Raw genomic sequence first — 15,494 nt, forward strand, 5'->3', positions numbered from 1 at the left:
GGGGGAGAGAGGGGTCACAAGAATGAAAGCACAGCCAAAATGAATGCGATGGAACAAGCTTGGCACCACTGATCTCGAACTGTGAATCTGAAAGCCACGTACCTCTCGCCGTCGAAGCTATATGAGTCACGAGTATCACCGACTCCACAAGCATCTCGCGCGTGGAAGCGAGCCCCACTAGTGCACCAGCCAATCTATAGGTGTTGGAGCGACCATGTCGATCAAGCGTGGATAAGCAACTCCAGCTGATCTTACAACAAAATCGCAAGGGGCAGCCGGTCAAGTGCCCATTGTTTCATCGAACATACCTGAGTTACACTGCTAGATTCAAGGCGAACGCCAAACGCCCAGATGCCGGAAGAGTGGGCAGCACCGTCTAGCACCGCTGTTTCATACGTCCAAAAATCATTGCGTGCCTGCACAACAAAAGTAGTGTGATCGCCGTATGAATCGAAAGCAGAGCAGAGATTGACGCCCGCCCCCCAACCCCAACCCCAAGCGCTAAGGAATGATGAAAATTGATTCAGAACAAACCGTCAATGTTCCGTGATCCCACAGCAAATGACTCGTGCTCATGTTCGATGAGAGGTACGGGATGAACGCAGCGAGAGTGGAGCTCTGTGAGCCTCGGTGTGCCACGCTACCCCGCTTCGGCGTGCCTCGGGCAGACGTGCGTCGGTTTAGCATGAGCTTGTACACCTCGCGAGCGTGAAGGTTGAGGCAAGTGGCCACGTTGAATGCCGTAGATGGGCTGGGAACAGCCAACAAGGCCATCCACAAGAGGGAGGCCGTGCCATGTATTTCATCGCTCAAGCGCGTCTCATCCTTGAGTTCATCATCATGATGATACAGGCTTGCTAATGACACGACCAGAATGTCCAGGTAGCTCGTCATAATGTCACCGTACAACCTATGGAACCGCGACGGGCCCGTCAGCAAGCTCAAGCAAGACGGCGGTGGACATGGCAGAAATGACGAGCGCATACAAGACTCTGGACACATACATGGCACGCTGCATGGCGTCAAGATGGGATTGAATCTCTTGCGCATCATCGCTTTCTTGAAACAGGCCTAGAATAGACCCATTCTTGTCGGTGGTATCTTCTGCCCAAAGAACAGGCCATCATGGGTCAAGATGAGATCAATGAGGTACCGTCGCAGTATGCCACCACTGCTTGGGCTGCAGGGCATGCAACATGTGGAAAAAAAAAAAAAAAAAAAAAAAAAAAAAAAGACACCATAGTGTGGTCTGGAAAGCGCAACGCCCAAGTAGGCGAGACAACAACAGAACGTACGACAAATGCTCGCTTCAACGGTCATGTTGGGCTCCAGGCTCCGATTCATCGTGCTGACGATAGAGTGTTCGAGCTGCTCAAGCTCGAGTTGAGAAGCCTCGAGATTATCAGCATGGGCTGTCAAGGGAGACAATTCCTGGTCATCCTCGGCCATCTCTTGGAAGCTCAATGTGGCCTCACGGTTATTCAAGCGGCCGGCATAGCCCAAACGAGACTGTGCCGCGGCTGTTGCATCTAGACGCAGGCGCAGCAACCCGTCCGATTGATCGAGTGGCTCGGCTGTGGTCAAGGATTCTTGCGATGCCATACGCCCATTGGATACGGCTCGCGGCACTGGGCGCTCTGTGGCGAGCGCTGAAAAGGAAGCCTGTGATTCGAGCAGACTGCGGGCCGGCGAGAATGCCTCCAAGCCATCATCAAGATCGCGGCGCGAGGCGTTGTCAAATGTAAAAATGCGATGCGATGAATCGGCGCCGGTGGTATAAGCACGTGGCCGTAATTGCGGCGGCGGCCGACGAATGGCGCTCGTGTCGTCGGCTGAGCGACGGGCTGGGCGCCCAGAATCCTGAGCAGCAGATACCATGGCATGCCTACCCACGAACAATGGCCGAGCAACAAAGGGGGAAGTTCGGATATGAAATGAGCTGGGCTTAGCGCTTCCACGCAATGGTCACACGATATCACACGACCCATTGGAGACGACGCAGGGAACGCAAGGAACACAGCAAAAGGACAAGAATAGGCGCCACCATTCTGAAGTCAAAACCTACATCAAGTCGTTATGGGTGCCCTGCGAGGCCAAAGCAAACACTTGCTCGGCTGTTTCGGCCGCGGGCGTAGAGGGAGCACTGCGCCGCAGCGAAGGTGCACTGCGGCTGCGATGCTGCGCATAGCTTTGTGGCGTGGAGGGCGCGCTGAGGCGCCCACGGCTTGAGTCATGATCAGAGTTTTCCACCAGTGGAGAAAGCACGCGTTCATCCACGTTGTGTGCAAATGTCACAGATCTGAGCCGCGTCATGGGGCGTGTTGCTGAAAGGGAGGCACACAAAGCAGGATGAGAAAGCAAGGGGCGAGATCAGATATCGTTTGGTCGCCCTATGTCGACAAGCCACACCGCTCATGCGCAGTCATGAGACGTACCGTTCAACCGTTGATGAAAAACACGGCCACGCTCGCCATCGCTCTCCTCTGGACTCTCAGTATCCGGCTGCGTTGTGTCGCTGTTGGCCACGCTAACGTCACTCATGCGAGACGGCCTTCGGGGCAAATGAACGTCAGGCAGCACAAAATGGCTGCCATTCGCGGTGGAAATACCTGCAACACCCGTGTCAGAAGATGCTTCAAAGAGACCATCGTCGTTGTCATCGTCATCCTGCTCAAATTCAAAATCTTGAGGGCCATTAGGATCATCGTCCTCCTCTGGCTCCTCTATTTCTCTGTCTTCGTCCTCCACCATGGCCGGCCAGTTATCCCCGCCCGAGATCGGTTCAAGCGGAGATGGTGCCGTGCGAGAGAGCCGGAAGGTGCTTGACTGAGTCGACGCCGTGCGGGAGGAAGGCTGCGCTTGTTCAAGCTCAGACCCAGATGGGTGATGTGCATCGGACCGGGCTGCGTCTGAAGCGACCTCGTTCTGGTTCGCCGAGAGTGACGAGGCCAAACTGCGGACAGATTGATCGTCAACGGAGCGCACGGCCTCGCTGGATGACGCAGAGGGCTGTCTGTGACGTTGCGAGAGGGCATCGTCCTGTTCGAGCAAAGCAGCTACAGGCGGTACTTCTGCAGACTGGCTCGTACGTTCTCGATCCGAAGCTGGTAGGACTCCAGCTTCCGCATCCACAACGGCCTCAGCAGCGGCATGGGTTGGCATGGCTGCTTGCAGGCTCATGGATGAGCGTCGTGCAAGTAGCGGAGAGACCAAGGGGTCCCCCAATACTGGATCGGTCCGCTCCGGTGGTGTTAGTCCGGCAGTAGCTGGGGCAGAAGCGGAATTTAGAATGGGCACGGGGGCAGACGCTACATTTAACAGGCGACCCGACTCGGGCGTGTCATCAAACACGGAGCCAAGTTCTCCTGAATCGGAAGAGCGGGCACCTCGGGCAGGCGCTGGCTCAGGCAAAGTTCGGGGCGATCTCGTTTCCCGATGGAGAGGTGCACGAGGCACAGGTGCCTCCAATTGAATGTCGCCTGCTGACGCTGAACGGGCGGTGCGAGGCGGAGTCGGCGCCTGCGTAAAAAGGCGCACGCCCGATCGGCAAGAATGCATGAAAACGAGGTGAGACATGTCATCTGAGCAACTCAATGGGTATGAAGGGCATTGCTGGTTGCAGCAAGCAGACACAAAATGCTTCCTGTGGATAAAAAGGATCATTCGAGTGTGTAGCATGCACTACACACTGACCGGATCGGACTGCATCAATGGAAAGCGATGCACGCCAGGATTCACGACAGGGCGCCGGGCTGGAATCGGGGCTGCAGGGGGAGTGATGCAATGGTGTGAGCTCAAACCCCTACAGGAGCTGAATTGTCATGCGCTCACATCATCCGAAGATTACGTAAAGGGTCTGCGCACGCACCAATGTTGAGAGTAAAGTTGTCAAGGCTCGAGTCGTGCTCAGACTGCAGCCAAGGCTGTCGGCGCGTGAGCAGAGGGGTGGTAGGGACGCCAGGCTCGTCCTCCAGATACGAAGGGTCATTTGCCACCGGACCGGAAGAGCGTAGTGGACGACTGCGCTTGGGAGTGCTCGAATTTGGCGCTTGAAGCTGTCAACAAGTGTGGTTTTGTGCATGAGTGGGGCGCAAAGCAGCTGTTTGACAATTCATCTGGGGCGAACACCCCAAAGAAAGCACACACATGTAATTACCCACCTGATCAGCAACAACAAAACCCTCTATTGAAGTAGCGGATGTCTCTTCCAACGGTGCCGGTGGTGGTTGTGGTGACGACGACATTGATAACGGCTCAGGGGATGCATGGTCGCTCTGTTGTTCGCCGTTGCCACGCAAACGGGAGAGGCGACGAGGGCGCTGCTCCACGGAACGAGTCGGAAGTTCGTTGGCCGTAGTCTGACCCAGTTGAAGGAGCGACATGCGCTCAGCAGGTGAGACAAACAAACCAGGGCCCTCATCCTGTGCTGCGCTTGGAGAGGGAGAGTGGGGAGAATGTGGGAGGTGGGGCCCAAGATCCGGGCCCCAATTGTCTAGGTCTACGACGGTGGTGGAGCCACGGGGTTTGACTTCGAAGTTATTGCGACGAGGAAGGCCAAAATCATCACCTGGAAGGGACGCGACATCGTCCTCAGAGTCAACGTGCTCCACTCCCGAAATTTCTGAAAGGTCGTCGTCCTCGTCTGCAAAACTGCCAATCGACGAGGCTGGCACGTGACCCGCCGAGGGCACAGAGCCACGCATGGCGCGTAGGTCGCGCCGCAGCACCAAATTACGCCGCACTAACCCACAAAGCAAGACACCAAGCAGTTGATAAAGGCCATGGGCCTTGAGCGACGGGGCTAACCGTGCATCGGCTGCTAGTTGGTGGAGTACGCGAAGCAAAGAGCCTCCAGCCGTGGCGGACTCGGGTTCAGCCACCAAGCGCTCAGGGTCAAAGGTACAGTAGCGCCAGATGGCAGCCAGCAGGTGGTCCATGGCGTGTGGTGTGTGAAAGACCTGCCTGCGTGACCCGCCAGAACGACAGAGGACGGCCAGGAGATGGATATCGTCTGCGTCTGGCTCGGGCTGGCTGATGAGGCGCTGCAGAACCACTGGGCACAATTCATGGGCCACACGAAACGCAATGTTGCGTTGATGAAAGGCCAAGGAAGTCAGGACACGCACAGCCATGACAGTGATTTGGTGCACCTCGTCCTTCGTGGCCCAGGGCATCAAAAGGTCTGCTGTGCTGTTATCAGCCAGCGCACTTTTACAAGCCAGTGTGCTCACAAGCGACAGCATCATGGCCGTGGCCCAAAACACCTGTTCTTCGTCTTCGCTCTCCAAGAGCCGATGGATGGGCTACAAACCACCGCGGGTGCCAGGTTCGCACGTGAAGCGAATAGGCAAGGGCAAATGAAGAAAGCGGCTCAACGACCATACCCGTCCCGCCCCGCCGAGGATGCGGATCAGCAAAAAAGTAATCAGCAAATTCCTTACCTTGATGATGCCTTGCCGAATCAAATCGCGGTGCAGTGAGCGGTGAGAGCAGACGAACCCCAACGTCTCCGCGGCCAGGCGGCTCGTCTGTTCGTTTTGCTTTTGAATGAGCTCTTCCAAGGCGCGGATCAAACCTTTGCAATGATTGAGGGGAAGGGGAAAGCAATACCATGACAGCGTGGTTCAAAGCAATGAGTAGGGGTTGATATTGCAGGCGGTCCGTGCGCGATGTGAGCAGAGGGTATAGACATACGGCCATGTTCCACGAGCTGATGGCAAGCGTCCTTGCCCAGCATGGTCAGATCATGAGCAACCACGACAGCCCAGTTGGCCAAATCCTCATCACCCGAGGTCAAGCACTCGCAAATGCGAAAGCCGAGACCCGAGTGAAGGATGCGCCACTTGAAGTCAGAGTTGCGCAGCGCCAAACTTCCAATGGCCCGCAGGATGACCCGTTGAATGGTGGCCTCAAAGGCATTGAGCACGTTTAGGAAGGCCTGCATGATCTTAGGCATTCGTTGTAATTGGGCAATAGCCACGCCTGCGAGCGCACAACATTACCCAAATGAGTGTGTCAGCAAACACTCGACGGCAAGGCATGAGGGTTCAATATGGGCAAGCACGGAACGCATACCGTGCGACGTCATCTCGTAAATGATGCCAAGGGCCCAATAGGCCTGATCGTGGTCATCGCTGCGTAAGGAACCAACCAGCATGCGCAGGTGGTGGGGCGTGGTGATGGAATCGAGGCGGGCCGTGTTATCAGCCGGATCACCGTTGGTGGCCACGCGTAAAAGAGCATGCAATACTTGGCGGTGCAGCTCCGTTTGACCGTAGAATACGAGTGAGAGCTCGCGCAGAAGCACGAGGTCTTGGCGCGAGGTGAGCTCGGCGTGGTTCGTGACGATGAGATGATAGAGCACCGTCTGCCAAAATACGATGAGTCTGCCTCCAAGGCGAGCAGACAAATCTGCAACAAGCCATTTGCGAAAAGCTTCGTTTTGAGCAAGTTGCGTGGCGCCATCCTCGGCAATGGCGGCTAGCACCGAGAGTAGAATCAACCCGTGCTGCTGTAACTTGGTGGCCCAGGATGGAAGGTGTTGGGCCAGCAGTTGAATCAGACCCAAGTCAGACATGATCTTCGCGGCGGGCACGTGTTGACTGAGGTCCTCCAATACCATTATCGTCTGCAGGAGCTCTAATTCACGTGGCTCAAGTTCCTCTTCGTCATCGCCATCGCCGTACGCACGCTCGAGGGGATTGGTCGCAAGTTGGCGGGCGAGCCAGAGCACGCGCTCAACCATCGACTCTATCTGGCCTGGCTTGGTGGCGAGGAGGAGAAGGGCCTCTCGAGCAGATTTGGCACTATGGCCAGTACTTGCGGCCAACTCGGCCAGCGCCGAAGGATTGAGCTCTACGCCAGACACACAAGATGGGGGTCATGGATGGAGCAGAGGTGGGAAAATATGAGAGGCGTGACACCCAAAGGAGCCACTCTGATGACTTTTTTTTGTTTCTGAGTGCGCCAGCGGTCTGCTGCATGCGGTGTTGAGGACCTACGTTCAATGCCGCGAATGTCAAGCTGGCGAAGCCGGTGGGCCGTACGGCCGAGCTGCTTGGCCAGGACTGACGAGAGCACAACCGTTAGTGCAGAGCCGGTAGCCACCGAGGCCAGCCAGAGCAGCGGGGTGGCCCAAGGACTTGAATTCGCCATGCTGCAAGGTGTGGGCTGACTGTGTCGCCTGCCCTGCTTATGATGGCCTTTTCAGATCCCAGCCCCCGCGCACGGACCCTTGTTGATGCTGCCGTCACACGACCAGTGAAGGCCCTGCGCCAGGCAGCCCGTTATCATCAGTCCTACACGCTATGGTATGGGTGGATCAGCACCATTTAGCATTCCCAGGTCCAAATGCAATCGACAAGCCTGAAATTGACCAGCACCACTGGCCACCCAGGTCGCCCTGGGGCCTCTCTGTCCCAATCTCCCGTCAGAACCATCAACCGTTCTGCACTGAGAGCGACAGACAGAGACAGAGAGAGAGATGAACAGCAGAAGAAGAAAAAAAACAAAGCCTTACAGTAACCTCACTTTGCGTGAAAAGTTTTCAACGCGGTCACTGCTTTCGTGTTTTGCAGTTCTTCCGACGGACGACTTGACTTGGTACGGGCATGTCATGCGCTGTGCAGGCCGAAGAGGCAAGGGATGGGGGCGCATGGCCCCTGCTCTGTTCCAGAGTTGGGCGTTGGTTAACGAATTCTTGCTCCTGTTTGCACTGTATAGACTCAACAATATGGCAGTAAGCGCACGACACGCAGTTCGTCAGCTGAGCCTGCGGCTTAACTTGCCGCGCCCCATGGCCGCAGGACGAATGCTGAGCGCATGGACGAGCTCGCCCAGCACCGGCAGTGACGCCGCTTGGGGCTTGATCGCCCCACGAGGCCAGGTTCTGGCTACGATGGCTGCTACTTCACAGCAACAACTTCGTTTCAAGGGTGGTACGTATGATCAGTCTCCCATCCTCATGCGTCACAAGCCTTGTCTTCGCCTCGCGCACGTCCTGGTGTCCTGTGGTTTGCCGTGTGGGGTCATTTGACGCAAAGGCAGGCCCGAGCCCAGACTCACATGGCCGTGAAACGTTATTGCAGGCAAAAAAGGCAAAAAGAGCAGTGGCAAGGGTGGCGGGGGCGCCAAACTGGGCCGACCCACATTTGAGACGGAACGCTGCCCGGTGCCGCTTGATGCGCTGCAGGACAAGTATCACGGCCAACTGCAGCACCTTCTCAATGAATATGCCACGATTCGCACTGGTGAAGTGACACCAAGTACGCCCCTCATTGCCTTCTTGGTTTCGTGCTACATCCATCGCCTGGTCCTTTGTCAATTCCAAGGCTGACCAACAACCCCAACCATGACGTCTGCGGGCAGATTTGCTGGATGGCGTCAAGGTGAAGATGGGTGATGCCACCTTTGCTTTGAGTCAGGCTGGCATGGTGTCAGTCAAGAACACGGACACCCTTATTGTGACCACGTTTGACAGTGATGTGCGTGTGCAGCCCCTCTTCTGCGTTCCACACTCTTGTGTTCTGCAGATGCGCGCACTCACCGCCCACTCGGAAGGCTGCAACTCACGACTGCTCATGGCCACCTCTCTCTCATGCTGTCTTCCCCGGTCCCATAGACGGCCAAGGCGGCATATGAGGCTGTTGTTGATGCCAACATTGCTCCCAACCCCGTGCGGGACGACCTTGTGATTCGCATCCAGATGCCCAAGTATGCGTGATCGCGTTAAATGCTTGAATGCTATGTAGTGCACGACGGGGCTCGTCTGGGATGCCACGGCTGTTGGTGGGGCGCACTGGCCCGTCATGTTGACTGCTGCACGCAGGTTGACCAAGGAATACCGCGAGCAAGTGGTCAAGCGTGCCAAGGAGATGTTGGAACAGACAAAGGTATGTTTCGTTTTGTTTTTTTTGAAGGCTTCGTTGCTGCTTTGAGCCGATTCCGTCCTTTGCCTCACAAAAAAAGGGGGTGCCCCATCTCTCGTGACCAGAACAAAATGCGACACTTGCGCTCGCACGCTGTCTCGCAACTCAAGGGCACTGAAGGCCTGTCTGAAGATGACACCCACGCAATGCAGGAATACGTAAGCGCGCCAGGCTTCCCTCTTTCCTCTTGCTGCCTTGGCTGGCCCATGGCAGCTCACCCCTCTCCTCCTTTCGTATTTCCTTGGACTGCATATTAGCTGGATGCCATCAATACGCACTTTGTGGCCCAAGCCGACGAGATGTACGAGAAGAAGGCGGATCACATTTCGAATCCGCAATGATGGAGGAGAAATCACGCAGGTACCCCGACAAGCCCCCAAAGGTGCTCACGCGCCTCCGATTTCCCGCCAGGCCATGCAAAGAGGGATTCGAATTCAAAATCGGATTCAAAACTTTGCTGACTTGCCCCCCCGAGTTTGCTGCTGTGCAAAGAGGATGAGGGCAAGCCAGAGAAAAAAAAACATGTGGGAGAGGGAAGGGAGGCAGATACGTCAAGCGCTGATCGGTCAAAGCCCTTTCCACCTCGAAAAACAAAGCACAACAATTCATCAGGGCTCGGCCGTGACCAGACAGTACAATCATGAAACTACATCACACACGCAAGAAGGAAAGTTGAAATAAACAAACAAATAAAAAAAGAGGGGAAAAGTTTTGCCAGACTTGGGCTGCACACTCTCACACGATGCGACGAACATTCTACAGCCATGCCGTCCTAGTCCTTTGAGTCACCCACGCCGTCGGCATTGATGGCAAACACCGCCTCTGCTTCGGGCAAGTTGGGCGAGTCGTAAATCTTGCAGATGCGTGTTTCTCCGCGACCCTTGCGCAGATAAAGCCTGTCAAAATTGCCCAGTTAGTTCACCTTGCCACGGGAAAAAAAAACCAAAGTGTTGAAACGGCAACGACAACGCACCGTGTGGTTGACGCATGGGCCATAATGTGGCCGCCAATGGGCTTCTTGGGGTCAGCTGAGAACATGGCAGCACCATCCACTTGTGCCACCACCTGATTCGTGATGACCACAGCCACGCCAAACTACGGAGTGGACATGATCGGAACCACGAGCGGGGTGAGGGAAGAGAATTGAACAAAGATTCATGGAAATGCAGACGCAAGGGCATAGGGCCAGCAGGCGAGACAATGATAAAGGAGACTGCTTACCTCGTCAGAGAGCCGGGCTAGCATGCGCAAAAACTGAGCGAGGGCCATTTGTCGGGCTGCCAGCTCCCCACGTCCGCTATAGTCGGTACGGAAAAGATTGGTAGCGCTGTCTACAATCAAGAGCGCGTACCGAGACTCGGCCATCATGCCGGCTGCTAGCTGCAGCAACTGCATCTGATGATCCGAGTTGTAGGCCTTGGCGTATGCCACATTGTCGAGAACATCCTCGCCGTTGAGTCCATAGCGTGCAGCCACGGCCAGTAGACGATCGGGGCGAAAGGTGCCTTCGGTGTCAATGTAGAGGCATTTGCCCTCACCACCGCCTTGCTCAATGGGGAGCTGGCATGTCACGGCCAGCGTGTGGCAGAGCTGCGTCTTGCCGGTGCGGAATTCACCAAAAAGTTCGGTCACAGAGCCCGTTTCAACACCACCTGTACGCCCGGGGGTACGCATGAAGAGTCAATGAATCAAGTGTACTGTGACTCCCCAGAAAAGGAAAATAAAAAAAAAATAAAAAAATAAAAATAAAAAAATAAAAATAAGGTGTGGAGCGGAGTGAATGGTCATACCTTGCAGGAGCTGATCGAGCTCTTTGGAACCGGTGGACAAACTGATAATCTCCTGGCGCCGCTGGTGATACTCTGATGCCGTGGTAAAGCCCATCGGAATCAGCTTGGATGCCTCGGTCAAAATTTTCTCTGCCTGCTCACAGAAAAAAAGAAAAAAAAAAAAAAAAAAAAAAAAGAGCAAAGACATGGTGGCACATGAGGGATGGTAGCTCTCCGTGCAAAAGCTACCTCACAGCTCGACTTGGCGGTGAATCGGAGCGAAAAGATCGTCGGACGCACCTTGGCTTCGGAAATGCCCTTGACCGCCAGCAGCTGCTTTTTCGGTGCGTAGGCGATCGACTCGACGGTGTGAAAGCCGGCCTCAAGAACCTTGCGGCAATCGTTGGCACTGATACCACATTGCTAAGACGTGAAAAAAGAGCGAGAACGGACGGCAAGCACGACCATCAGCGTAATAGCCATCAGATTGAGGTTTGACAAAGGAGACCAGCTGCCGTGCGACCCTCCGCCAATGGTACCTCCAGAGCGGTGATGGGCAGGGGCCCTCCGGCCTCCTCTTCTTCCGCCGCAAATTGTTGCTCGCCTTCTTGCTCCATGGCCGACATGATGCCTGGTGTCGGAGTTTCAAAGCAAATTTGCAAGCCAAGTCCAGAACAAATGCACGCTGCCGCGACCACGACCACGACAACAAATCGGGAACGTTGGTCGGCGCTAGAGGAAAAAAATAAATGATGCGCGACGCAAGACCGTGAGCAACTGCTTGACGAACAGCCGCTTCAAGCAGCAGATGAGCACGCAACCGTTACAAACAGACCCAAAAAAACGGTTTGAAACGGCTTTTTTTTCTGTGTGTGTGTGTGTGTGTGTGTGCAACTGAGAAAACATGTTGTGACAAGTTTAACCGTTGCTCTATTTTTTTTTTTTATCGTTTGCGCGGGAAAGAAGCGACTTTGTCGACAATCGGTCAGGTGACCCCCTCGAGCCGCATCACAACACTGTGAGCGGCGGAGCAACTGAGCCACTGGCACAGCACGAGCCTGGTGTTGCTGCGCACCGCTGCTGGCTCGTGCCGCCTTATCATCTCGACTTAGTGGTCACGATGCGGTTTCGCTCGACCTTTGCCAATTATGGCGCCGTCATGGTCTTTGAACGTGAGCCCTCGAGCCCATGGCTATGGCTGTGTCAGCTGAGGCGATGATCTCACTCTGGTGCACTTCGTCGCAGAGACTCTCACCTGTTTTCAGCGGGCGTCCAAGGCACGAATGGTGGGCGTGCGGTTTTGCGAGGACAAGGTTGTCCTTCAGCCAACGCAGCTCGACTTTCGGCGTGATGCCAACCTGTGGGCCGAGATGCCCCGCAATGAGCTCTTCAGTGAGTTTGTGCTCGATAGCAAACATCCAGAGAAGCAGATTATGGTAGAACTCCGCCTCGAGCTTCTCATCAAGGCCTTCAGGTCTGAAGCACCTCGTCCCCGCGAAGTGGGATCTCCTCGCCCAAATTGCCGCTCACCTGCTGGACCAGCAGTCTTTTGCTCTTATTCATGACTTTGTCCTTCTTCCCGGTCAATGTGCCATGCGCATCGCACCAGCTCCACTAAGGACGCACGCTCCGTGCACATGCGCCTTCGCAAGCAAGGCAGTGAGGCCTACTTGGCCGTCCGCATTGGTGTCGTAAGTGTGAAATTTATCAGCAGCAATGGCCAATCATCACGGTGTGAGGCTGTCTTCCTGGTCATGAGCTTGCTGGTGCGAACTCACCACAGCCACCTTTCCTTTCGCTTCTGCTCGAACCTGGACGATTTGGGTCCATAGCTGACCACCACGGGTGCAGTCCGCCAGATCCAACAGGATGTGCCCATCCAGGTGTTTCCGAGCACCGCCATTGCCGACTACCCCGTGCCCAACGTGCCGCCTAGCCAAGTGCACATTTTTCTGCCAGATCCACGCCGTTTGCGTCTCATCCTTGAGAGGATGAAAACATTCAGCAACGAGATCACGATTCAAGCCAATGGCCAGGGGGAACTGCTGCTGCAGAGCGCGAGTGAGATGGTCAGCATCAGCACCACCTACCACGGCCTAACCAACCCTGCCCGCAAAGATCAAGGTCAGTCGTTCAGCTACGCCTCCTTGATTCTTCTCCCACACTTCTTTCTTTCTTTCTTTCTCTCGGTTTTTTTTTTTTTTTTTTCCTTCGCTCGCTTACGACCGCGGTGTGGCATGCCCTGCTGTAGATGACGGCGCGAGCGATGCACCCACGGCCTCTCAGCCCGCGGCCTTTGAGCGCGCAACCGTGGATACCGCAAAGGTGCAAGCCTTTATTCAAGGTGCCCTGCAAATGAGTGCGACACCTCATCTGCTGATGAGTAAGTGGAGTGGTGCACCTGTCGTCCTCAGTCAGCGCGACCGCCTGTGTTGCACACCCGCTTCCAGCAGCCCATCTCGCCTCATTTTCATTGGTGTCCATTTACGCCCACAGGTGTGGCGGGTGGGTTCTGCCTTACCTTTATGTTATTGCACGACGACATGACCTTGACGTTTCCCATTCCAGCCCTTCATGGATAGCGCTGAGGCCCCCTGCTGCTGTCTAGCAAAGGGGGTTTTGAGGCGCGCCCTGAGCAAACTTTTGCAGCTCGGGAATTCTCCAAATTTGCGCCCTTCATCTTCAAAGTCTCTCCGAGAGAGCATACACTGAGGGTGGATCCGGACAATTGACTGATTGAAATGAGTACATGCGCAAAGATATGGGTGGATCACGAGTTGATTGCGCATCCGAGCCAGTCAAGAGCGCGTCAAAGCGGCGCGGTATGCATCACCAGCAAAACTCAGAATGCTGAGCTTCAGGCTGAGGACAAGACATGAACACACAGCTATGGGCATTCAGAACAATCAGCCAACTCAAGGACTAAGGCTGAGAACAAGAGGAGGGGTGACATGAACAACAGATAAACAATCAGTGGGCAAGGGTTGCCTCAAAAAAAGGAAACGGTTGTCCCAGCCAAGCTGACCCTTCGAGTGGGCAGTTTGGCATGGTCAAATAGTTGATGTGGTCAACAAAGAGCCTTCCAATGCGGCAGGTTCTCCTCCAACATGACGCTCATGAGCTTGTTTCCGACATCAGGAACGTGATGGGCTAAAGCCGAGAACAGGGGCTTGCCGATATTCTCGTAGAACCAACATTGCGAGTTGGGTACTTTACAGGTTTCCCGATCAAAGAGGCCGTCAGGCTTGAAGCCCAAAGCCTTTTCCTGGTCTCCTTGTTGGAAAAATTCTATCATGACAAGATCCTCCCATGCTTTGGCCACGGGCCACGGTCGCACCTGGGCAGCACACGAGTTGACAGGCGTGTGCAGGGGCCGAAGAAAAACGTGAGGTGGCAAGGGGGCGTCAAGCAAGGCCCTTTGAGTAGGCTATGGGCTGAATCGGAGAATGCAGAGGCTCAGAGCCGATCCTACCAGGTGGCATATATCGCCGCACTTGGCAATGGCCTCCAGAACAACAGCCTTGACGGCATCGGGCGCTGAGTCCTGGGTCGAAAGAGAGGGTGCGGCAGCAATCTTCTTCACCAATGTTCCGTGACGGGCCATGTCGGTGGCCAGGATGCCGCGAAGGATGAGGCTGCGAGTATTGGTATAGTTTGCGTCGTCAAAAGAGGCAAGTAGGTCAGCCGTCGGCTGCGAGCGCATCATGGCAAACAGGGTTGCGGCGTGTGCATTCTCCAGCACGCTCGTATCGTTGTACAGGATGGCCACTGGGTCCCGGGTCTTGATCAAAAAGGCGTTATTCACGCCGGGATGATCTAGTGGAGAGCAAGGATAGAGGCCCCGCATGAATGCCCGTGCCAGAGGAAGAGCATGAAAATACCAATGGTGCACTTGGGGGACAAGGCAACGCTAAACCCAGCGAAACAGAGGTGACAGGAGACGTACCAATGTCGTGGCCAAGGCCAAGGACAAGACAGCAGAAAATGTCGACGTGTGTAAAGTGTTTGGATAGAACATCACTGTGCATATAGAGTGCGTAAGCAAACTGAGCCACGTCCATGGCATGCTAAGGTCATGCACCAGGCAGCAGGACAGGGTCATTTGTGAGGACGAAACAAGGATGGCGCTCTCCACCAAAGGGACAGGGTGACAAAGGGCGTACTTGGAAGTTGTGATAGACATTATCGCGATAGGCGTTGTGCACTTGACGGAAAAACTCGCGGAGGCAGGCTGGTTGAATGTTGAGGCGGGCAAAGAGGTCGAGCTCGCTGAACATGACAAACCAATGGAGGAGAAGCTCGCTCGGGTCCATGTGCAGGGACGCAAAGCCGAAAGATTTTGTGCGCGCCCGAAAGTCATCGGGAATGTGAGCAATGGGTCGATCAATGTTGTCGGAAAAGATGATGCCGGGCGGGAAATGAATCTCGAGCAGGATGTCCTTGCGTCGACTCGTGCGGGCAAAGGGGGGCTGTCGTGCCATGCGCGCGATTTGATGGAGCAACATGGCCTCGCTGGAAGCCGGCAGGCCGTCCTTGCCAAAGCGCACAAAGTCATCGAGACGCAGGCGAAGTTCACGATTCTCGGCGCGCAGCTGATCGATTTCCGCCTTTATGGTCGATATGTCGGAGGAGGTATCGGGGTAGCTGAGACGCTTGCGTGGGCTGGCGGAGAGAGGAACCGAGGGGACATCGGTTATGGAGATGGAGCCACCGGGCTGAGGCAAAGGGTCGGGTGCACCCAATTTGGCCATGACGACGAGAGCCGCGTGGCAGGTCGCGTGGTCGGTCGCGTGGAAGG

General features: G+C 55.3%; 4 protein-coding genes across 4 annotated transcripts in view; 2 read left to right on the forward strand and 2 right to left on the reverse strand.

Annotated features, from left to right (window-relative positions):
- The window catches only part of MONBRDRAFT_31870 (uncharacterized protein), a gene marked incomplete at both ends in the record, with an annotated part of 8,708 nt that extends 1,553 nt beyond the window's left edge, over nucleotides 1-7,155 (reverse strand). The window contains 14 exons of the mRNA XM_001744663.1: nucleotides 103-194; nucleotides 309-416; nucleotides 535-910; nucleotides 1,005-1,104; nucleotides 1,296-1,885; nucleotides 2,066-2,324; nucleotides 2,436-3,519; nucleotides 3,694-3,764; nucleotides 3,869-4,055; nucleotides 4,161-5,303; nucleotides 5,442-5,575; nucleotides 5,695-5,982; nucleotides 6,076-6,855; nucleotides 7,002-7,155. Coding sequence (XP_001744715.1) covers nucleotides 103-194; nucleotides 309-416; nucleotides 535-910; nucleotides 1,005-1,104; nucleotides 1,296-1,885; nucleotides 2,066-2,324; nucleotides 2,436-3,519; nucleotides 3,694-3,764; nucleotides 3,869-4,055; nucleotides 4,161-5,303; nucleotides 5,442-5,575; nucleotides 5,695-5,982; nucleotides 6,076-6,855; nucleotides 7,002-7,155 — 5,366 coding nt within the window. The remainder of the gene's footprint in view (nucleotides 1-102; nucleotides 195-308; nucleotides 417-534; nucleotides 911-1,004; nucleotides 1,105-1,295; nucleotides 1,886-2,065; nucleotides 2,325-2,435; nucleotides 3,520-3,693; nucleotides 3,765-3,868; nucleotides 4,056-4,160; nucleotides 5,304-5,441; nucleotides 5,576-5,694; nucleotides 5,983-6,075; nucleotides 6,856-7,001) is intronic.
- Nucleotides 7,156-7,654: 499 nt separating this feature from the next.
- MONBRDRAFT_31871 (uncharacterized protein) lies at nucleotides 7,655-9,384 on the forward strand (the record flags this gene model as incomplete). Its single annotated transcript, XM_001744465.1, has 8 exons — nucleotides 7,655-7,738; nucleotides 7,886-7,937; nucleotides 8,088-8,264; nucleotides 8,368-8,483; nucleotides 8,621-8,712; nucleotides 8,828-8,891; nucleotides 8,993-9,085; nucleotides 9,185-9,384. 8 exons carry the CDS (start codon nucleotides 7,655-7,657, stop codon nucleotides 9,266-9,268), a joined length of 762 nt encoding a protein of 253 aa, XP_001744517.1. The 3' UTR covers nucleotides 9,269-9,384.
- A 2,432-nt stretch (nucleotides 9,385-11,816) lies between these two features.
- On the forward strand, nucleotides 11,817-13,278 carry MONBRDRAFT_7101 (uncharacterized protein; the record flags this gene model as incomplete). The annotated part of the gene is made up of 6 exons (XM_001744466.1): nucleotides 11,817-11,868; nucleotides 11,942-12,170; nucleotides 12,306-12,387; nucleotides 12,529-12,820; nucleotides 12,948-13,079; nucleotides 13,265-13,278. 6 exons carry the CDS (start codon nucleotides 11,817-11,819, stop codon nucleotides 13,276-13,278), a joined length of 801 nt encoding a protein of 266 aa, XP_001744518.1.
- Nucleotides 13,279-13,763: 485 nt separating this feature from the next.
- MONBRDRAFT_24275 (uncharacterized protein) lies at nucleotides 13,764-15,447 on the reverse strand (the record flags this gene model as incomplete). Its single annotated transcript, XM_001744664.1, has 4 exons — nucleotides 13,764-14,033; nucleotides 14,169-14,512; nucleotides 14,643-14,763; nucleotides 14,860-15,447. 4 exons carry the CDS (start codon nucleotides 15,445-15,447, stop codon nucleotides 13,764-13,766), a joined length of 1,323 nt encoding a protein of 440 aa, XP_001744716.1.
- Nucleotides 15,448-15,494: the final 47 nt, after the last annotated feature.

The sequence above is a fragment of the Monosiga brevicollis genome, genomic scaffold (assembly GCF_000002865.3).
Source record: "Monosiga brevicollis MX1 MONBRscaffold_6 genomic scaffold, whole genome shotgun sequence".
NCBI lineage: Eukaryota > Choanoflagellata > Craspedida > Salpingoecidae > Monosiga > Monosiga brevicollis.